General features: G+C 37.1%; 1 protein-coding gene across 1 annotated transcript in view; it reads left to right on the top strand.

The window, feature by feature from the left end:
- Positions 1–23,695, top strand: part of LOC115217088 (GATA zinc finger domain-containing protein 15-like) — a gene marked incomplete at both ends in the record, with an annotated part of 45,584 nt that overhangs the window by 5,190 nt on the left and 16,699 nt on the right. The window contains 3 exons of the mRNA XM_029786681.1: positions 3,108–3,128; positions 5,409–5,549; positions 10,137–10,290. Of these exons, the coding sequence (XP_029642541.1) occupies positions 3,108–3,128; positions 5,409–5,549; positions 10,137–10,290 (316 nt within the window). The remainder of the gene's footprint in view (positions 1–3,107; positions 3,129–5,408; positions 5,550–10,136; positions 10,291–23,695) is intronic.

Here is a 23,695-nt window from a genome sequence, read left to right as displayed (position 1 = left end):
ATATTCATTGATAATTTAGTTATTATTCAAATATTATATAATTATTTGATTTGAAATTAAATTTAATAATATGAATAGTGATTTTTTTTTCGTTAAATATTTAGGTAAATTAGATATTGACTATAACTGAGATTAGATTATTTGTGGGTTTATTATGTTTTTTTAAAAGCCATATTATATCTGAATAGATATAATTTTAAATTTTTAACTTTAAATTTAAATAATTTAAATTTTGAATTTTATATTTTATATATTTTGTATTTTATATTAATTAATTTTATTTCTATGTTTTGGTTTATGTTTTTCACTGTTTGATTTGCCTAATAGTGGTTTTATCTCTAATTTAATTTATATTTATACTGTAAAATTAGATTTAATCCTAAATCTAATTTTTCCCTGTAAGTTTGGATTTGCTCTCTATTATTATTATTATTATTATTATTATTATTATTATTATTATTATTATTATTATTATTATTATTGTTATTATTATTATTGTTATTATTATTATTATTATTATTATTATTATTATTATTATTATTATTATTATTATTATTATTATTATTATATATATATATATTGCACAACTGCAAAACCTGTAAACCACAGCAAAACTATTAAAAAGAAAAGAAAAATTCCAAAAGAAAAAAAGTCAGAAATTTAAAAATCCCACAAGGTGAACATATCTACCTCCTACTATTCCCAAAGATTGGAATATCTACAATTTCCTGTGAATATTTTAAATCTCCCTCAAAATATAATGAGTTAGGAAACTTACATACCCACAACATTCGAACATACAAACAAACAGCTTTAAAAAATCAACCTTTAATATCTACAATTACTGTGTGAATACTTATCCTTTCCTCTCTCCCTGAGTATCCGAAAATGTAAACATCATGCTCCATTTTATTCTAAAAACACTACCATTTCTCATTGTGCGGTCATGCAAAAGATCATATTTAGTAAATCTTAAAACTTTACTATCTACAACTTGTTTTCTTTTCTTTTTGACTTTCAATGAACATGTGAAAATGTAAACATCTTTTTCATTGCAAATGTCTTACTCTATTCTCCAACTGGACAGACAAACGAACATCTCAAGAAAACTTTTAAACTTTAATATATTACCCAAATACGTAAACACACCTTTTATTGCAACAACACAATTGAATTCAGAAATTCAAAAGTTCAACGACGTGAATATCAGTATATATGTGTGTGTCTGTATGTATATATATATATATATATATATATATATATATATATATATATATATATATATATATATATATATATATATATATATATATATATATGTATGTATGTATGTATTATTGTTTTTTCTACCAGCAATTACAAATAAACAGGTTGAATTGCTAGTGGTAGTAGGCCAATGGTTGTAGTAAGGTCACTGGTAGTAGTAAACACATTTCACCTCAGCTAACTCAAAGGGTGCGAAGATTCCTTTGTCTCTATGGCTGACCTCCCCACCGTCTGCCGAATTTATTTATACACCTGTAGGATATGATCTATTCACCAAACTGCTACCCAACTATCTCCCCCAACAATGGTAGTGGTGGTGATGGTGGTAATGACAAAAATAGAAATAATGATAATATGTAGCAGCTGCTAATACTACTAACACTACAATAATACTACAACTACTACTATTATGATAGCACAGAAATATAAGGCCCAACTAGCACCCTTACCAGTACCAAGGCCCCTGCTACTGTTGCTGCAACCAATGCTACAACTACACATAGAATCAATAATATCAGTGATGATAATAATAATGAAAGGAAACGGGTGGAGCCTCCTCCTCCTCCTCCTCCTATGGGCTGATTAATGATACATCTAGTGTTGGTGTCAATAAAAACACTGGTAATTGCGCAACCTGACAATCGCTACCTCACATGAGGAACAATGAAAAAACAAAATATTTTGAATAACGGTGGTAATGAAACTGAAGCCAATGATGGTGACAGTGTTACACCCGGTAGGTTCAGAGATTCTGGTCCGGCTCCAGCCTGTCGATATCCAGAAAGGGACCACCACACACGGCGTAGATGGAGCAAGCAAATTAATGCTGTGGTGATGGAGTGTTACTACCTGAGCAGCGCGGTAGATGAAAATGGTGTTCAGATTAGGGGTTACCGACAGCGTATGTATGATCATTGGAGAGAAAAGGGATTATTTCAACTCACAGAACAGAGACTGTGTGATCAAGTTAGAGCAACAAGAAAAAAATATTGGTTCACAGAAGTAGAGCTCGATTCTATCAAAAGACGGATCATGAAAAATAGCAGCAGAGATAACAATGAAAATACAGTTCTTACTAATAAAAGTAATCCCATTGCACAGGAAAGGAGCAGTGGTAGTTTACTTGATGTGAGTCATATAGATGATCTAAAAGAAGACAATAAAACTAATAGTGACATGACAGATGAATAAAAGGCAATCTACGACAGAATAAAGGTAAGACTACAGGAGAACGATTGCGACGTTATTTGCAACCTTAAAAAGGTTGATCGATGGAAATTGAACCAAGAAACGAAAAATGTCAATGAAGTTCTGAAATACATCAGAACAAACAACATTACAGAAACAAATAATTTGATCAAGGCAGCGAGTATTGTTGTAGCAGAAAACGTGGGTGTTGATGTCAAGAAAAAGAGACATAATGGGAGTGACAAAAAAAAAAAGATGCATGTTAGAAAAGAAGAATGCAGGCAGGGTTAGACATGCTGTCGAAGGAAATCTCAGTGTTAGACCGAAAAAAGAAAGGGGAGCTTAAAAGCGAACAAAAATACAGGGCACTGGAAAGGAAGTATAATATTGAAAGAATGGACCTGAAAGTTGTAAAGGAGGAACTGAAACAGCGCTTCGTTGCAAAGAGAGCAAAGATGGTTAGATATGACCAAAGAATGAAGGGTTACCACCAGAATAGGTTATTCAGAGCAGGTCAGAAGAGATTCTATAAAGAAATAAATGGAGAGCGTACAGATGAAAGTTGATACCAGATAACATTGAAAGTCAAAGGTTTTGGAGTGACATCTGGAGCAAAGACAAGGAGCAGAAGAGGGATGCTGAATGGTTGCAAGAACTGAAACAAACAGTAGTCTGTCCAAAACAGGCAGATCTAGTCATTTCAGTTAGGGAAGTGAAGGAAATAAGCAAAAAAAATGAGCAACTAGAAGACCCCGAGACCAAATGGAGTTCAAGGCTACTGGATCAAAAGATTTGGTGAATGTCATGCACGAATAGCTGCGCGAATCAACACCTTGTTAAATGCCGACCAAGTAACATCAGAGTGGTTAGAATTGGGTAGGACAGACCTGTGCCAGAAAAACATATTGAAAAAGGTAATACAGTAGACAATTACAGGCCGATATTCTGTTTGCCACTTATGTGGAAGTTATTGACTGGAATACTGGCAGAGTAAATGTACGAATATCTGGAAAAAAATGGAGTCCTGCCACATGAGCAGAAGGATTGCAAGCGTAAGTGCAGAGGTACCAAGGATCAACTCCTGATAGACAAAACTGTACTTAGATGCTACAAGAGGAGGAAAAGTAACTTGCGTGTCATGGATCGACTATCGTAAAGCGTATATGATCTCATATTCTTGGATTGTGGAGTTTATGAACCTATTTGGTATTGCATCGAATGTTGAGCGATTGCTTGGTAAAAGTATGGCGATTGGAGGACGGACCTGGAGGACGGAAGAAGTTTAGGGACAGTAGAAATTAAGAATGGCATCTTCCAAGGGGATTCCCTGTCCCCACTGTTCTTTGTACTGTGCTTGATATTACTAACACTGATTCTGATAAAAGCAAAAGCCACCGATGAAAAGTCAACCATTTGTTATTCATAGATGACCTCAAACTTTATGTTGATACGGTGTATACCTTCAGTGCTGATATCAAAATGGAGTTCGGACTGAGAAAGTGTGGTGTTTTAGTCTTGAAGAGAGGCAAAATAAAATGTATGGACGGGCTAACGATACCGTCGGGGTTGGTTATGAAACAGATAGAAGAGACGGGCTATAAGTACTTGGAGATTTTGGAGATGGATAAATTGATGGAGAAAAAATGACAGAAACATTTAAGGTGGAGTACTTGCGCAGACTGAGACTGATCCTTAAGTCGAAATTAAACAGACGGAATAAGATCGAAGCTATCAACACCTGGGTGGTTTCACTCCTTAGATATGGAGCAGGAGTAATCGTATGGACAGCAGACGAACTAAACAGCTTAGGCAGAAAGACAATGAAGTTGCTATCTAGACATGGGTCACTCTACCCAAAAAGTGGCACTGACAAAATGTATGTACAAAGAAAAAGAGGAGGAAGAGGACTTATTGGAAGCGAACACAGCATTAGAGCAGAAGAAAACAACATAGAATGGTATGTAAAAATTCCACAGAACCGTTATTATTAGAAGTAAGGTCAGATTTTTGTAGGATGAAAGATTTCAAAGTTAAAGCACTATACAAGAAATTGAAAACGAATGAAACTGAAAATAGGTGGGTAAAGAAAATAATGCATGGTCAATTTCGTAGGGATGTTGAAGATAAGACAGACAGAGAAAAAAGATGTCTGGATGACTAAAAGTGATTTCAAACCGGAAAGGGAGGCTCTAATCTGTGCTGCCCAAGAGCAAGAACTAAGAACAAACTACATAAAATACAGAATAGACAACACAGTAGAAAGTGATAAGGGCAGAATCTGTGTCAAAACGGTGAAACCGTATGACACTAACCCAGAAGGAATATAAGAGACGCCACGACAACATAGCAAGGCTTGTCCTTTGGACACTTTGCAACAAGTATGGACTTGACAGACCAAAAAATTGGAACGATCACAAACCTGAAGGCATCGCCGAAAATAGACATGCAATGATCCTATAGGATTTTATGATTCATTGCAAACATGAGATAGAGAATAGGAAGGCGGACATAGTCTTAATTGAGAGAGAAAACAAACTATGCTGGATCATAAATATAGCATAACCAGCTGACAACAAGGTATGGGATAAGGAAGAAAGAGAAGTCGAGAGATATGACAGGTAGTTAAGCAGCTGTGGTCGATGAAAAAGGTAGCAGTAGTACAAATAATTGTCGGAGCTCTGGGAACAGTGAATAAAACAATCTTGAGAAGTACGTGGAACAAATAGGGGATGCAATAAGGGTGGAGCACTTGCAGGAAACAGCATTGCTTGAAACCGCTCGAATACTCCGGAAGGTGCTCGAAAAATAAGAGGTGTTACCTTAGTTCACTGGTAGTGAACAGATGACACTATAGTATATCTCCAGCGTTAGAAGCTGAGCAAAGGTAATAAAAATAATTATAATGATGATGGTGATGATGATGATGATGATTTCAAATTTTTGCTCAAGGCCAGCAACTTCGGGGCGGGGCGGCAAGTCGATTAATAATAATAATAATAATAATAATAATAATAATAATAATAATAATAATAATAATAATAATAATAATAATGATAATAATAATAATAATAATAATAATAATAATAAAAACATCTGAGAGCGATAAAACACTGCTCCGAAATCTATCCAAAAACGTCGGGAATAAAGCTATCGCGTGGAGTCAGAAATAGCTGACAAAGGGTTGGACTATATACGAGTAAGTACTACTAATTGAAATTTATTTCTATTTTCCAAATGAAATTATGTATTTTTAATGGATATCATCCCCATTGCTCGCACATCACATGTAAATACGCTCGACACATTACGATCCATCAACACCAGACCACCTCCGTCCCAAAACACCATGTACAAAAAAATTACAAATAAATTAAATAATACCGGTATTGTTCAACTCAAGAATAATAATCGGGAAATACGTACTTTAAACTTGTTACACAAAAAGTACAAAAAACTACACGTGCAAAACAATTTAACACCAGAAATGAACGGACTGGTACCCTATGAAAATGATGACTGTCAAAATAAAGAGCCGGACGTTGTTCCTCATGTCCCGCAAATAAAACCAAAAAATGCATAAATGGACACGTGAGGAGTATATCTCAATCCTACACGCTTATTATACAGTAGTGCTCTACCCAAAGAACGAAAACACAAAAACATATACATATAAAATCTGGAAGAAAAATAACCTAAATAAAGACTTGGATACAACAATGAACCCTAATAAACTAGCTAACATACGAAGATACATACTTAAAATATATCTATAATATATATAGATAGAAATATAACATTTAAAAGGAAAAATACTTCAGGAAAATGTAGATAGTAGCCACACAGCAATGCCAAATAATATAAGAACTGAGACAGTAAAACACGAAGACAGACGTAACATTTCCAACAAAAGCGAAGTAAACGACATAAGACAACAAACCCAGACCATAAGAATGTATAATGATGGGCAAAAGGCACCAAGCCAGAACACCACAGACAAACATATGAACGGGAAGGAAGGCGAAACAAATCTAGAACCTGGAAACAGTGAAAGGGAACCTAATGATTATGATACTCTAAATGAGCATAATCAAAGAACTGAAAGCCACATATCTCAGTATGGACCACTGATTGTACCTCCCAAATATTAAAATAGATAATAAAACAACATCAATAATAAATAGTATGAATCTGGCCGTCACAGAACTAATAGCCACAGAAACAAATGTCAATATCACCGAGCTAAATGACATAATTTATGCAGCTGCCACTGTGGCCACAAAAGAAGCTGGAGTACTAAAAAAAAAACGTGGATAAATAATATCTAGAAAAAATAGAAAACAAAAGAAAGGATCTGTCAATCCTTAACGAAACTAGTAGACAATCAACACTACTTAGCAACAAAAAGAGAACAAAAATACTGTGCAAATACAACATTACAGAAAAAGGGTCCACCGAGCAGCTTTTGTTCCCTCTTGTCTCAGAGCATGTGCCTTGGCTCAGACTATGCAACTTTCTTGCTTGGCGTTGAAGTGTCAACACGTCATTTGCAATATCTTTCCTAAGCGCCTTTTCTAACTTTTACGCTAAATCATCCTCCAATCTATTTCTTTCTACGGCTAAAACTTTGCTAAATCTGACTGATTCTACTTTGATGGACCCTTTTTGGTCTACACTACTAGTTATTGTTGATGATTGTCCCTGTCAAAGCTTTCTGAACTAACTCTTTAATCCTATCTCTGTAAGCTTGGCACGCTGAGATTGACGCGTTCAGCTTCCAGTAGCCGTGGCCCTGTCTACGTATGCTATCTAAGTCGACCTTACAGGTTACTCATTTGTGATCTGTGTAGCCGACGATTTGAAATTGTTGACATCTAATACTCTCCCTGTCTAAAGACCTGCAAAATTCTCTGCGGTTTTCCCATGTCCACATTGACACACTCGGGAAATCCAGTCGGACAGTTGAAACTGTCTGAGCAGGTTTGCGAGGCTTTTGCAATCCCCTTTCCTATCTGTTTGAATCACACAGTCCAATTGTGCATCTAAGATGGCATTGAAATCAACCATTAACACTAAAGGTAGCGACGAACCCAGGAAGACCCTCCAGACGCCTGAAGCATTCCGGCTATCCTGCACCTGTCAGTGCGTAAACAGCCAGCAGCCTGAAGGCCCCATCGTCACTCCCTTTCACGTCCAGGACCATCGGCTTCCCTTCTGGGTCCAATAAGACTTACGTTATTTCAACATCCAGACCTTTCTGAAACAATACCGCAGTACCCCCACCACTCATTCTCCACCGACACGGAGATGCATATATCTTGTAGTCATCGAAAATGGGCACGAAAGCTCGCGGTTCGGTTAGTCTGGATCCAGTAATGACTATTACATCTATTCCTCGTGGCCTCAGGTCTTTCAATAGGCAACCTTGTTTCCAAGGGGACCCAGGCCACATATGTTTATGCAACCTATTTTGAGTATGACCATTTTAGTGGCTGGTAAGAAGAAAAAGGAGAGGACTACTTACCATTAGCACTCTGGGGTGGTAGCGGAGCAGATGTCCCGCCCCTTAAGTGGGATGTGGTGGTCTCCATAACCAGGGGTTTATAGAGTCTCCAGGACACTTTCGTGTTGAAACCTCTAATCACCTGTGGAAATTTGGATTTTATGTTGCTCTATGTATGTTGCGATGCTCGAGGTATGTGTGTGTGGTGGCGGTGTGTTATTCGGGGAGAAAACAAAGTCAGTCATTTTGATGTCTGTATATTTCTTTATGTTTAATAGTAAGTTTGTGTTGTCTGTGTTTATTGCAGTGAATTTTGTGATGTTTTTTTGTTGTTTTCGCTTACTTTTTGTGTTGACCCTGTTGTTCCTTATACTGTTGGCTATGACTGTGGATTTGGTGGTGATGGTATTGGTGAATATGTTGGAAGCATGGGTGTTGGTGTGGTGTTGTTTTCGAGTGATTTTGATTGCGTTTTGGGAGATACAGCTTCTTTGTTTATTAGTGTGCTGTTGCGACTTTTTCTTTGTCTTTTACATGTGACTTCTGTCCACTCAATTCTGTCGGCCTCTCCGCACGACATATCTGAGTGGTCAGAGTTGGGAAGGGGTAGTTCCAGTAAGTCGAAATTTGCTGGTGTTTTTTGCTCCTCTGGCGAAGCGGGGTTGTTGGTGTTCTTGTAGACGCTGTGGTGGTGGTGTTGTCAGCGCTTCTATTATTGTTGGCGTTGTCTCTCGTGTAGTTGTTGTTGTTGTTGTTGGTGGTGGTCGTGGTGGTGGTGGTGGTGGTCGTCGTCGTCGTAGTGTTTTTGCTGGAGCCCCCTTCCTTTATTTTCTTAAGGTTTCTTCTCTTGTTAGGGCTGCTTTTGCTGTTGGGGTTTGCTTCTGTAGTTGGGGTTGCTTCAGTTGCTGTGGTGTCGGTGGTGCTTGTGTCAAGGAGGTAATTCCCACCTTATGTTTTAGTTGTGGGCAGAAGGCTTTCAAGTTGATTATTCTATCCGCATTGATAAGATCTTGGCCTTCTGCTCTCAACTGCGACGTTCAGCATAGTGCCATCTGGTCAGGAATTTGTTCCAAAGGTCTTGGACCATTATTTGCAATGCCTGACCAGTCCAGTTGTTTTTTTCTTGTTTCTCGACTTTAATGATTCTGATTTTATCTTCCAAGACGAGGAAAACGGCTGTGACAATCCAGTAAGCGTTGATTTCTGGTGGTATCTCCAGTATTTTTATCTTGGCGACGCGCCGTTCAAGTACGTTGGAACTAGAACAAGTTCACTGTTTCTCAGCGGAGCTGTTGAGTGCTGTTTGCCACGTATTCTGTAGCAAATCTGAGTTCAATTGTGCCATATTTCTTACCCCTCGACAGATATGTTACGTCTTTCCAAATGGGTTGCAAGCATTTTTCAACTGCTTTGTAACAGTTTCTAAACGTCTATTTTTTAAAGATATAGTTTTGTACACTATGGTACGTTTGATTATCTATAATATCTTGAGGTACGTTTATCGAAACACATATTTCGCTTTTTCTTTTTAAAATGTTTCTGTAGTCTTTAAGAAAATCTACAGAAATATTATTTCTAGGTTTTGTCATTGCAGCAGAACCTCGGCTATTTAATGCACTGAGCTGTTATTGTTGTTGTTGTTGTTGAGTGTTCAATGTGTTAGTGTTAGTGGTGGTAGTGGGAGGGCTTGGATTCACAGGTGTTCTTTGCTCTTTTCCTCTTCTTTCACGTGTTTCTTTTCTTCTTTTTACTTCTGTTACTCAGCGTTGCACATGCTAGCAAGACTTTGATCGTCCCCCGCTCTGCCTTTTAAGGCGTGGAGTGGGCGGAGAAAATTAATCTTTAAACCTTTTTGGTTGTCTTCCGACAGCAGAATGGGGGAAATCAGAAGGGAAGAAAGAGTTAACACTCTTTTCCAAGGACATTTTTACAAATTTTAAAATTGAAAAAAATGAAAAAAGAGGAGAGTTTAAATTGAAAATTCGCCCCAAGACTCCCGGCCTAACCACTCAGCTTAGCAAGAGCCCAATCGGCCTGACCATAAAAATGATGTAAAAAATTTTCAGATGCAACAATATTATCTGTGAAAATTAAACAAAAACTTACAGCTCACGAACACACGTCCTTCCTCTCTGAAATCCACGAGCAGTTTCAATATAATAATAAAAATATAAAAATAATAATAATAATAATAATAATAATAATAATAATAATAATAATAATAATAATAATAATAATAATAATAATAATAATAATAATAACAACAATAATAATAATAATAATAATAATAATAATCATAATAATAATAATAATAATAATAATAATAATAATAATAATAATAATGATAATTGCCCTGATGCAGTACCTTGCCCTGATGCAGTACATTGCCCTGATGTAGCACCAGGCAGTGGCTCTCATGGCTTCTGATCTTAACTGATTGGAAGTGTTATCATGTACATTATTTTGTCTTGGTATAAAAGATGGGCTACAGCAAATATTCTGCTCAATACCACAGATTTGCTTGTCAGTTGTTTGACCTTAACCAGTTGAGCATGTCCCTTAGTGGCTGACAATATGTGCATCTCTGATCACGAACAGAAGTAGTGGGGGAGCATCATAGCCATGTGCTGAGAGGAATTCTTTGGAGTTTGAATAATTCACCTTTGGAAACATGGGTGTTTCGTTCAACATCCTTAAACGACCCTTATTCAGGGACCGTTTGAGCAGGATGGGTTACTCAACCAGAAGAAAATTCTAACTGGGCCCCACCTGCAAGGTCATGTGCTGTTTATCTTGATATGAGATCACCATGTCGTGCACATGTGGTTGTGATGCATGTGCCTGGTGTACCCTTATCAGCCGGGTAGTCATGATGGGTATACTGGGCTTCATGTATTTGTACCGCAGCACCATTTTGATGGAGAGCGATGCTGTCTCACTCAATACTATTACTAATAATAAAGCAAAAGAATTGTGGTAGATGTTTATAGTTGCTCACAGCAAAAAGTAATGACAAAAATCATCTATTCCCATATACATACACACGCGCGCGCACACACAACACATACAGAGACACATACATATATGTTCACGCACGCACACACAGACAAACACTCGTAAACATTCCCACACACATATGTATATATATTCACATCCATACACACACACACACACATACACACATACACATATATATATATATATATATATATATATATATATATATATATATATACCTTTATTAAATCTCCAAATTTACCACAAAACCCGTCACTCAGAGTTTCACGTTCTCGTTCGTCGGGCAGTTGTTATGACAGGAACGTGAAAATCTGAGTAATAGTTTTTCTGATAATTTTCAGCTTTAAAAAAACATATTACTAAACCTTTGGAATTCGAGTACTATTTTTCGACCTTGTTTTCCACCTATGTTCTCACCTGTGTGTGTGTGTGTGTGTGTGTGTGTGTGTGTGTGTGTGTGTGTGTGTGTGTCTGTGTGTGTGTCTGTCTGTGTGTGTGTGTGTGTGTGTGTATGTGTGTGTGTTGGGTCATCACTTAAATAATGCGTTTATACTTCTTTTATTTTTCAAAATTTAGATAAACAAAGATTTTTTAAAATCTAAAATATATTCTCCTTCATTTCCCACAATGTTCTTCCGTCTATTCGCTGGACATGCAAAGTACCCTCTTCCAAAATTCACTTGTCCGTGACGAAAAATACTCCTCCAATACTGTTCTAACCTCTACCTTAGAAGTCATATTGTTTCCATCCAAATGATTTTGAAGATTGCAGAATAAATGATAATCAGATGAGGCAATGTCCTGCGAATATCGTGGGTGGGACATCGTTTCCCATTCAAACTGCTCCAGCCTTTGGAATGCCATCTTCTCTGTATGTGGCCGAGTATTACCCTGATGGAATAATACCTTTCGTTTGGAATCATAGACAGTTGTTTTTCTTCTATCGCTGACTTAAGCCGTTCAAACTGCCCGCAGTAGATGTCTTTGTTATCGTTTGTTTGGGGTTTAAAAGTTTCAAGTAGACTAAATCATACTTATCCTACCAAACAGATAACACTTTCCGTGGGTGAAGACTTTTTTTGCCTGGGTGCCGATCTTTCTCCTTTCCGTACCCACTGTCTTCGGCGCTTGACATTTTAGTAGAGAACCCATGTTTCGTCATCAGTTACTATTTCGTCCAAAAAAATGTTCATTCGTGAGATGTGACAGCAGAGAATTGCACACATTCACTCTCTGTGCACGATTAGACTCGGAAAGTTTATGAGAAACACTTTGACCAAATTTGTTGGTTTTTGTCGATGAATGCTTGAATAACCAAATCCAAGCTTTGCTGCTAGTTCCTCAACAGTTACGATGAGATTTTGTTCCACAAGGGTTTCCAGGAGGTCCTCCTCGAGCTCTACGTATCTTCCAGGATGAGGCACGCCTTCTAGGCTGTAGTTTGGGCTCGGAACTACTATTGACATTGGCTTGCCCTTATTATCATTGACACTGGCTACCCCTTATTGTCCGATCCCCATAAAATGCATTAATATTCCTCGTAATTTCCATTGCGTTGATGCCTTTATTGAATTCATAAAACGAAATATGCCGAATATGCTCCTTTGTCACTTCCATTATAGCTTTGAAAAAATAACTGTTAAAACCGAACTGAACTCTTCAAAACTTGTATTAGGAATAAGTACAAGATAAAATTACTACCTGCTTTTATAACAAGTTGATGCAGGTAGTTTATCCCGTCCCCCTCCGACTTTCAGTTCATGCAATTGAAAAAGCCGCATTATTTACCAGATGATCCTATATATATATATACAGAGAGAGAGAGAGAGAGAGAGAGAGAGAGAGAGAGAGAGAGAGAGAGAGAGAGAGAGACAGATACAAGTTTTCCCTAAAACTTATTCACTTATTGATGTTTATAAAACCAGTATTTATTAAAATACATTTTTTTAAAAAATGTAATAGAAACGATTTGTTTGATGTATGCCTATTTCAAACTGATTTATTCTGGTCTAGCCCCAAGAAATGGAGTCGCAAACATCAAGGAACGTTTCACTCGTTATTTCAGGGTATTCTCGTTCTATAGGTGTCCGCCAATTCGTCGTCTGTTGCCGACTTTGTACAGTAAACTTTATTATCCCCATAAAACATTCGAGTGTTGTGAAGTCCGGTGGCAAAATCTGAAGGTAGGCCTTTAGATTACTATATTAGTGCTTGTGAGAAGTACCACATCTTGGAAGTAAAGCTCCAAATTTTGGAAGTCCTCTTGAATGCTTGATATAACAGAGTGTTGCATCAGTTTCAAGTAAGTAGGACAAGTAAAAAAATAACGGTCCAGTTTGCGAACAAAACCTACCATACTGTAAACACCCGGTAAATTAACATGATTTTCTTCCGAAATATGTGAATTTTCAGGTCTGCAGTACATGTTGTTGTGTCAGTTGATTGAACTATTTGGTTTAAAAGTAGTCTCATCACTCTAAACTTTCTTGGAAAGTGTGCATTTTCTGAACGTCTTGCCAAGCACCACTCGCAAAACTCCACTTTTCGGATGGAATCATTTTCAGTGTGAGATTGGACTGTGGTTGGAATGTAACTTTTCCAATAGCAGTGCTTCAAATGCGAAAGACGCTTGATTATGAGATTTCTAATTCAAGTTACACTTGTCGCAGGTTTTCTGGAATACTGACAATAAGTTACTAGTACCCGTTCACGTTTTGCGGGACACGACAATGTCTGCGGTCTTCCCGATCTTTTATTCTGGACAATCTGAAAAGTACTATCTGCTCTAAGAATTATTTCTAATTCGAGAGATGGTTAGTTTCGAAGACGGATCTGACTAAAGCTTCCTCTTAAGCTGGTTGTACTTCGACTGTAATATATATGTAATATACGTATATATGTATATGTATATATAATATTCGCATGAATGCATTTTGATTTGCAACCTTTCTTTTTCTTTGAGTCTTTTTTTTTATCGCCTAGGTTTTACACTCTCCCCGGACAAAATTACCTCTCTAATTTTAGGGCCTTAATTTGGGTGTCTTATAAATACTTTTATTCTCATTCTAACAATGTCTTCAACGCGAATTGTTCTCTTTCTGTTTTGTTTCCCGATTTTGTCAATCAATTATCTCTTATACTAATTTTATACACCTAATCACCGGTTTAATACGCCAATATATATATATATATATATATATATATATATATATATATATATATATATATATATATATATATGTATGCATGTATATGTATATATATAAATTTCCTTAATGTCTTTATTTTTCTTGATAGATTCTTTTAAAACCAATCCCCATTCATACTTTGTAAAAGTTGTAAAAGTACTCATCGTCGATAAATATGTTTTAATTATTTCCCTTTCATCAAAACTATTACATTTTCTGAAACACTGCTTTATTCCGTTTTTTCTTCAATAATTTATGTCAAATTAATGTTGACACTTGTTTCTGCTTTATATTCCTTAGTATTTTAGGTTTTCTAGTGTGAATTTCATTTCCCTCAGTTTTCATTTATTACTCACCCAATAAGTGTTGATTTCTTTACTGAATTTATCATTATTTGCTTTTTGCTATGAAAGAGGTCATCTTATTGGAACTGACTGTGTCTTGAGGAAAGAAGATATTTCAGGCGCAAGAGATGCGAGGGGTTACGTACCAATAATTTAGAGATGACTATCCCAAGAATAGGTGGAGGGCAAGGTGTGTGCCACGGGAGATGGATAGTCGAGGATTCATAGATCTCTCCTTCAGTAGGTCCTACAAGCATGTGGGTATTACAGGAATGCGTAAAAGAGCCTCCAAGAACAGCGTAGTATCTGCTGAGGCATCTAGATAGCTCTGATTGAGTTCGAAAACGCTGCTTGAACACAAGCCTAGGCTTGTTCAATCTAGGTCAAGTATCCTGGCTGAAGTTGCATGTTGTAAGACCTGAAGCAACTTGTGACCCCATAACTAAATTCTGACGATGTGTCCAGGTATTGCATTTATAAATGTATGTGAAATTGCGCTCACTTCTTTCTGTAATAAGTTAAGTTGTTTTTTTTAACTACTTCCTTGTTATTTATCAATATGTATGTCTAAAGTAGGGCGGCGAGCTGGTAGAAACGTTAGCACGCCAGGCGAAATTTCACGTCTTGTGCCTATTGTCGAAAGGATTAATATTTTTATATTGGCAGAATCGTTAGCACGCCGGGCGAAATGCGTAGCCGTATTTCGTTTCCCGCTACGTTCTGAGTTCAAATTCCGCCGAGGTCGACTTTGTCTTTCATCCTTTCGGGGTCGATTAAATAATATACCAGTTACGCACTGGTGTCCATGTAACCGACTTAATCCGTTTGTCTGTCCTTGTTTGTCCTCTCTGTGTTTAGCCCTTGTGGGTAGTAAAGAAATAGGTATTTCGTCTCCCGCTACGATCTGAGTTCAAATTCCGCCGAGGTCAACTTTGCCTTTCATCCTTTCGGGGTCGATAAATTAAGTACCAGTTACGCACTGGGGTCGATATAATCGACTTAATCCGTTTGTCTGTCCTTGTTTGTCCTGTCTGTGTTTAGCCTCTTGTGGGTACTAAAGAAATGGGTATTTAGACTGTCTTTACGTTCTGAATTCAAATTCCGTCGAGGTCGACTTTGCCTTCCACCCTTTCGGGGTCGATAAATTAAGTACTGGGGTAAATCAAATCGACTGGGCTCCTCCCCAAAAATTTCGGGCCCAAAATTTCGAGTAGAAAAGAATATGTATATCTAAACTATTTCATTTATGAACTCTAGATCCCACACAGTATTGTTCTTTTTCTCTTAGTCAACCTTTTTACTGTTCTTTTTCTTAATGAATTTACTTCTCTATTTTCGAAGCCATACATTATTTTATATGAATATGTAACTTTGTTTAGAAATTAATCAAGTTCCATTGTCTGTCATATGTATCAGGGTGACCTTTCTCCATTATCATTTATACACTAAATTATCAATATTCATTCGCATGCTCGATTAATTTCATACGTGTTTCACAACGGTTTCTATATTTACTTAATTATCTGTAGTGAGTATGTATGTCCAGGCCTGTCTACACATTTGCATATGCTGATGTATACACACTCACATATGTATGTTTAACATTTATGTGTGAGTGTGTGGGCGTGTATGATTGTATGTGTACGTGTACTTCTTCGTATATAGTGTAGCGGGTATCTATTTATCTATTAATCCCCCTCTGTATGTATGTATGCATGTATGTATGTATGTATGTAAGTATGTATGTATTTATGTATGTATGCATATATATATATGTATATATATATATATATATATATATATATATATATATATATATATATATATATATACACATACATACAGGGGTTGATCAAAATAACGGAAACACCTAGCATCATAGCATCATAATTTTGAAATATCTATAAAACTATCACAACCTTGTTTATTTTTATGTTTTTTTTATTAATTATTAGTGTTGCTTAATATATTTTGCTAAGATTACTGTTTCGTTTCAGATATCATCAGAAAAAGGTAATTAAAATTCATTAAAATGACAGATCTATCGGACTTTCATAGAGGTCAAATTGTTGGTGGTCGTATGGCAGGCGCTAGCGTAACAAAAACAACCGAAATGTTTGGTGTATCAAGAAGTACTGTCTCGAAAGTAATGACAGTCCTTGGGAAAGAGGGAAAAACTCCTCGTCGAAACAAAACTCCGGAAGAAAACCAAAACTTTCAGATAAGGACCGACGGACTCTTACGCGAATTGTTAGAAAGGATCACAAACGTACAGCTCCCAAAATTACTGAAGAGCTTAATGACCACCTCGAGAACCCAGTTTCCACAAAAACTGTTCACCGGGAGCTGCACAAAGCCGGATTTCACGGGAGGGCTGCAATCAGAAAACCACTACTTTCAAAAACAAACGTTGCAAAGCGTTTAGAGTGGAGTAAAAACCTACAGAATTGGTCCCTAGAGCAGCGCAAGAATGTTATTTTCTCGGACGAGTCATCCTTTACTCTATTTCCGACCACCGGCCGAGTATACGTGTGGAGACAGCCAAAAGAAGCATTTGACCGAGACTGCCTTCTCCCAACTGTTAAACGTGGAGGAGGATCTGTGATGATTCGGTGGGCTATGTCTTGGAAATCCTTCCGGAGGTAAACGAAATATTTCAGTATGATAGTGCACCAATTCACACAGCTAAAGTTGTTACTGAATGGCATGAGGAACATTCTAGGGAAGTTGAACATCTTATCTGGCCACCACAGTCCCCAGATCTCAATATTATTGAACATTTATGGTCCATTTAAGAAAAACAAGTAAGGAGTCGATATCCTCCACCATCAAGACTGTTTTAGCTGAAGAATGGACAAAAATTCCTTTGGAAACAATTCAAACTTTGTACGAGTCCATACCACATAGAATCCAAGCTGTAATTACTGCCAAAGGCGGTCCTACCTCATATTAAAATAAATTTGTTTCAAATTTTAAGGTGTTTCCATTATTTTGTCCAACCCCTGTGTATATACAGGGTAGGTGAAAAGTAAGTAGGCATTAAAATTGGTAATAAAATCCTTATTCCTTTTACAAATTTATTGAAACAAATTATACGGTCTTTATTACATGGGGAAATGAAACTATATCTTCATATTTCTACGTAAGCACCGGTGGCGTCAACCTGTTTGCTCAAACGGCCAGAGATGGAATGAACAACCTTCTGTAGGACGTCGTCTGGGATATCATTGAATCTCCAGAATCCGTGTCTCCAAACCTTCCAGCGTGCGAGGTTTTGTCTTGTATTGTCTTGTACACCTTTTTTGTGTAACCCCACAGGCAAAAATCACAAGGCGTGAGATCTGGATTTCTTTAGCCCCTGCACGTAATGGGGTTTCTACGGGCGAAAATTGAATTCTTTATTCAACACCGTATGTATTGTGTATTTTGTCAGTCTACTTTCACGAGCTGCTTGACGCGTTGATTTTAGTAACAAATAATTCTGTAAGTAACTTCTAATGCCTACTTACTTTCCACCAACCTTGTATACACACATATAAAAAGGTAAAGAGTAAAGTCCTCCTTCGGTCATGAATAACGATGGGATTGCACCTAGAAAATTCCCCTGTCAGGCACAAGTTTGGGCAAGGTTATTTATAGAAGGCCTGCAGTCGCCATGTATACCAGTCTCCTCTCTTTACGCCACCGATGCTATCCAAGAGAAAGACAAAAGCTAATACAGATTGACACCAGTGACGTCGCAACTCATTTCTACAGCTGAGTGAACTGGAGTAATGTGAAATAAATTGTTTCACCACCTCCTGGTTGCGAGCCCGACGCTCTAAACCAGGGGTATCAAACATATGGCCCGAAAACCGGAACCAGCACGCTGCAGGGTTTCATCCGGCCCGCGAGAAGACTTTGGAAAGTGTAAAAATTATATATTTAGTTACTTATTATTGTGAATGTTGATTGTTTGAGTATGACTGATGATAGAGTCAATGATTCAATTTCTAATAGAATAATTCCCTTCGATTAATATAAACTTGTTGAAACAAATATATTTTTAAATAATTAATTCAAAAAGGAGAAAAGTGGATACAGAGTATAGATTATTTCAAGAAAAGTGGTCCTTTTCCTATTTATTCGTGGAGGTGAATGGGAAAGCTGTGTACTTGGTGTATTCGCAACAGGTTTCAGTGCTCAAAGAATATGACGTTGGGCGCCGCTATGAAACTCATCGTGCTGATAAATACAATAACTTGCAAGGACAAATGAGAAGAGAGAAGGTAAATATATTGTTAGCGGATCTGAAGAAACAACAGCCTGCTTTAACCCAAAGTCGAGATATCAGTGAGGCAGCTGTAAAAGCTAGCTACCTTGTTGCATCAAAGCTGTACTGTGAGGATGAATTCGTGAAAATATACATACAGAAGGCTGCAGAAATTGTACGTCTTGAGAAGCAACAGACTTTTTCCATCCGAAATAGAAGTTTGAATCACCGTCAGTTTCACAATTTTCTGAGCTATATAGGCTTTATCTATGGCTTGCCATATCAAACCGAAGTAAGGTGGTTAAGCCGAGGTGACGTGTTGAAGCGTTCCTTTAACCCACGAGAAAAAATTGAACAGTTCATGGAGAATAAGGGCAAACCAGTGTTAGATTTTCAATCACCAGAATGGCTGCAACATTTAGCATTTAACGAGGATATTACAGAGCACTTGAATAATCTGAACAAAATGTTGCAAGGCCTTAAAGACGTTCTCACGCAGTATTTTGAAAGCATACGCGCCTTCAAGTGGAAGCTAACTTTGTAGGAGACACAATTGTCAGGTGGTGACCCATTCATTTTCGTTGTCTAAAAGATGTGGTTGCGACCGCAGATAATGTTGACATGAATCGGTACAAAGACAATATCACGGTATTGCTGCGAGGGTTTCAGCAACGGTTTAAGATTTTTGATGAACTTGAGACATATTTTACAGTATTTCGCTCACCATTTACAGTCAACGCCTCTGATCTGCCCGTCAGCATCCAACTTGAAATGATTGACTTGCAGTGTGATTCAGATTTAAAGAACAAATTTATCTCGGTGGACTTGAGCACATTTTATCAGTATTTCTTGAAAAAATACCCCAAATTGACAGCCTTTGCTACGAAAGTTTAGTGCATATTTGGATCTACCTACCATTGTGAACAAGTTTTCTTTGTAATGAGCATCAATAAAACAAAACTGCACTCAACGACCACACATAAGCACCTAAATGACATCCTGAAGCTAAAATGAGTTTGACAACCCTGCTCTAACCACTAAGTTATGCGCCTTCCTAACTCTGTCTCCCACTCTCTTTCTCTCTCTCTCCCTCCCTATAGTATGTATTAATCTATTTATGCGTAAATGTGTGTATAAGACTCTGTGATTTTGTGTGTATGTGTGTGTTGAAGGACGGATAAATACGAAAATTGGCAGATGATCGATGAGTAGATTAAGAAATAGATAAGAGATGCATAGATACATTTGTAGATAGATAAAAAGACATATGGATAGATACCATGACAAAAAAGTAGATAAAGATAGGTTCAGCGAAACATAGGTAGATATGATTAGAAAGATAAATACATAAAAAGTTTAGTAACGGATACATGCTTTAATGAGCTAATTTTATTGGTACCATAACTAAAATCATGAGAAGATAATGAAGATAAAACAGTAAGGTTTGTCAAGGTCTTTGAATATATTTTTGACTGTGTATATATACAGCGTGTCCCAAAAAATGTATACACACTTTAAATAATTGTAAAATAAGTGTTTATTAAAATACAATTCATTTTCAAAGTTTAATAGAATCTACAGACATTATTGTATTTTTTGTCAACGCCCGATTTCAAACTGAGATCTGTTCTAGTCCAGGAACTGCTGACAACGCAAAGCAACGGAATCGCAAACATCACGAAACAATTCGTTTGGTATTTGTGTGCCTTCTCGTTCAATGGCTGCTCTCCAATCGACGACTGTTGCAGGTTTCATAGCGTAGACTTTGTCTTTTAAAAAAGTCTAGTGATGTGAGGTCTGGTGAATGGGAAGGGTATTCAACGAAACCCTTTCGTCAAATCCACCTGTTTGGCAAGATCTCATCAAGGAAGGATCTAACATCGCGATGGTACTGTAGGGGTGCCCCATATTGCTGAAAATAAAACTCCTCATCTTGAAAGTCGTATCTAATACTTGGCATGACAGACTGTTGCAGCAAGTTCAAGGACCAATCACAGTAGCGTCAAAAAAGAATGGTCCAATTAATCCTCTTGATTGATAAGCCACACCACACTGTAACTCTTGGTAAATTAACATGGTTTTCCACCATAACATGCGGATTTCCAGGTCCCCAGTAGGTGTAATTGAGGCGGTTAATTGAACCATATAATTTGAATGCGGCCTCATCACACCACGCAATCTTTGTTGGAAAGTGTGCCTCTTCTACATATCGTTCCAAGTACCACTCGCAATTTTGCACTCTTTGGTCTGGATCATCGTCATTAATCGCCTGGACTAATCTTGGAACGTAACTTCTCCTTTGACAACGCTTCAAAATGCGTTGGACAGACGATTTTGGAATACCTGCTTCATGACTCGCTTGCCGCACAGATTTTCTTGGACTTTGGTGATGCGTTTCCAGTACTCCTTCTTGCTTTGTAGTGGTTGTTGATGTTCCAGCTTTTCTGGAACGCTTCTTGTGGACATTCTAAACAGTTCCATCAGCTTCAAACTTATCTCTAATTCGAGTGATGGCGAGTTGCATTGGCGGATCTGTTTGAAACTCCCTCCTAAACGGTCTTTGCACTTCAACTGCGTTTTCACACTTCCAGTAGCATTTTAGAATGAATTTCCTTTGTTCAAAGCTTATTCTGACTGCCATCATTAAATTTTTGGGACACCCTGTATAAATATATATATATATAAATACAGTATACATTTAAACACAAAAGAGGTATCCATCATAGGACTACCTGCATGTTAGAGAGAACAGTTAAATTCCAAACCACTATTAGGGATAAAATTTCGAATGGAATGAAAAATAAAAACATTTACCATCTAACTCCTGGACATATGGTTTCAGACTTTTTTTTACCTCTTTTGTGTTTAAATGTACACTGTATTTATATGAACAATATATAGTCTATTAACTAAATTTTTACACGCTAGGCCACTGGGAATGGAAATTTCTAATATTTCAGATTACCCAATACATAATACAAAGAGGAGAGGAAGATAAACCAGATAAGTATCGTGTATATGTTATCGGGTATGTATTAACTAGGCAACTAAGTTCCCGCTTTATTTTTAAATTTTAAATTTTTTAAAGGTTTAATAAAAAATAACAACTAGTTAATCAATAATGTATTCATCCTTGTTGTTTACAACTTCTTCCCAACGTTCAACAAGATTTTCAACACCTCATTGGTAGAAATCACCCGATTTCGACTCGAAGATGGATCCAAGCTCTCACTTCTGCATCAGTATTAAACGAAACTCCGCTCATCGCATTTAAAAGAGATCGAAAGAGGTGGAAATCCGTTGGTGCCAAATCAGGAGAGTACAGCGGGTGTGGCAGCACTTCCCTGCCATGCGTTTGAATGGCTTCCTTGGTCATATTGGCGATATGAGAGTGGGTGTTGTCGTGCAGCAGAAGAACTCCATGCTGCCGATTAGGTCTTTTCTCTTGAATAGCCGTGTTGAGCCGTTCTATCTGTTGAACTTAGAGTTCCGCGTTGACCGTTTGGTTCCGTTCAAGTAATTCGTAATGGATAATCCCTTCCCAGTCCCACCATACGTACAACATCGTTTTACGTGGATGCAGATCTTGTTTCACGTACTGTATCGCTTGTTTACCGGGGCTAAGCCATTCCTTTCACCGCCTCATATTTCTTTACCGAATCGCCAATAACGATTCGGTAAAGAAATCGTTGCTTGTGTCAATGATTTGAGCGGTGACGAGCAAGCAAACCAGTGGAGATTGTGGCTCGTTGATTTTTGTTGTTGTCACTTAAAGCATGCAGAACCCATGCTCCATACTTCTGAACCTTTCCCATCGAGTGAAGATGCTTCTCTATAGCAGTGTGGGAGCATTCCATTTTCTCTGCCAGTTCCCTTGTCGTTCGAACTCAGCTGGACTGCCAGAACGAGGTGCGCTTTGAGGTCAACATTTCCGTTTTTGAACTTGGCATACCAATCACGAGCGGTTCTTTCAGTTATGGCACCTTCTCCATACACAGCACAAATGTCGCGAGAAGCTTTTGCGGCCTTAGAACCTTGATTAAAAGCAAAAAGAAAGCGGTGTCGAAAATGCTCGTTTTTCTTAACTTGACATTCCTTATAAATGATCTGAAAATAAACAAAAATTAACTAAAATTAATAAGAAAAAAAAAACAAAGTAGATTCCAAAATGATTCAAAAATAGAATTCTCAAAATAAAAATGGATTCCAAAATTTAAAAACGCAATAAATTCCAAAATTTTAAAAAACGGCGGGAACTTAGTTGCCAACCCAATAGCTATCCATTAGTTACATTTCTACTTTGCTTTGTAGGTGTAATGAAGGTTAATAGGTAATTAAAATATATGGGCCTCTATCATATATGATTAGATCCGATGGGATAAAATAAATGCTCAGTCACAGATTAATAGGGTTAGATGATGTGTTCCTTCAGCATCACATACAACACCCATAATCGATTCTTTTTACATAGAATGATTAGGGATAGATATTAGGAGAATAGGAAAAATTTCACTAGATGATCATGCCAGTTATTAGATTGTACAGGCTTATACATGAAAAAGTAGGGAGACTATGAGTGTAGTAACATTGGCTAAAAACTAAATTTAAATGTTAGGTAATACCTTTAAAATATTTAAAGGTTTGGGTTACTTTATGAATAAATGAAAGACGTAGGTCCAATTTATTATTAATTAAATTTTCACTATTCTCCTATTTAATATTTCATAGACCTCCATACAGCATTGTCTGCACCCATATCTGCTGTTAGAGTATGGTTCTGCTACCCTAATTATATACCATTTTATTTTGAATTCGATATTATCGTCTTTGAGCTCTCAAACCTTTGTGGCTAATGACATTCTACCAGCCCTAAGTCTCAGTTTGAAAGACGATTGCTGGTTGCGTAGTCGCTTTATAAATACATAAATATAAATATAAG

This window comes from Octopus sinensis, linkage group LG11 (assembly GCF_006345805.1).
Source record: "Octopus sinensis linkage group LG11, ASM634580v1, whole genome shotgun sequence".
NCBI classification, from domain to species: domain Eukaryota; kingdom Metazoa; phylum Mollusca; class Cephalopoda; order Octopoda; family Octopodidae; genus Octopus; species Octopus sinensis.
The sequence above is the reverse complement of the archived record's forward strand: the minus strand, read 5'-3'. Positions and strand labels throughout refer to the sequence as shown.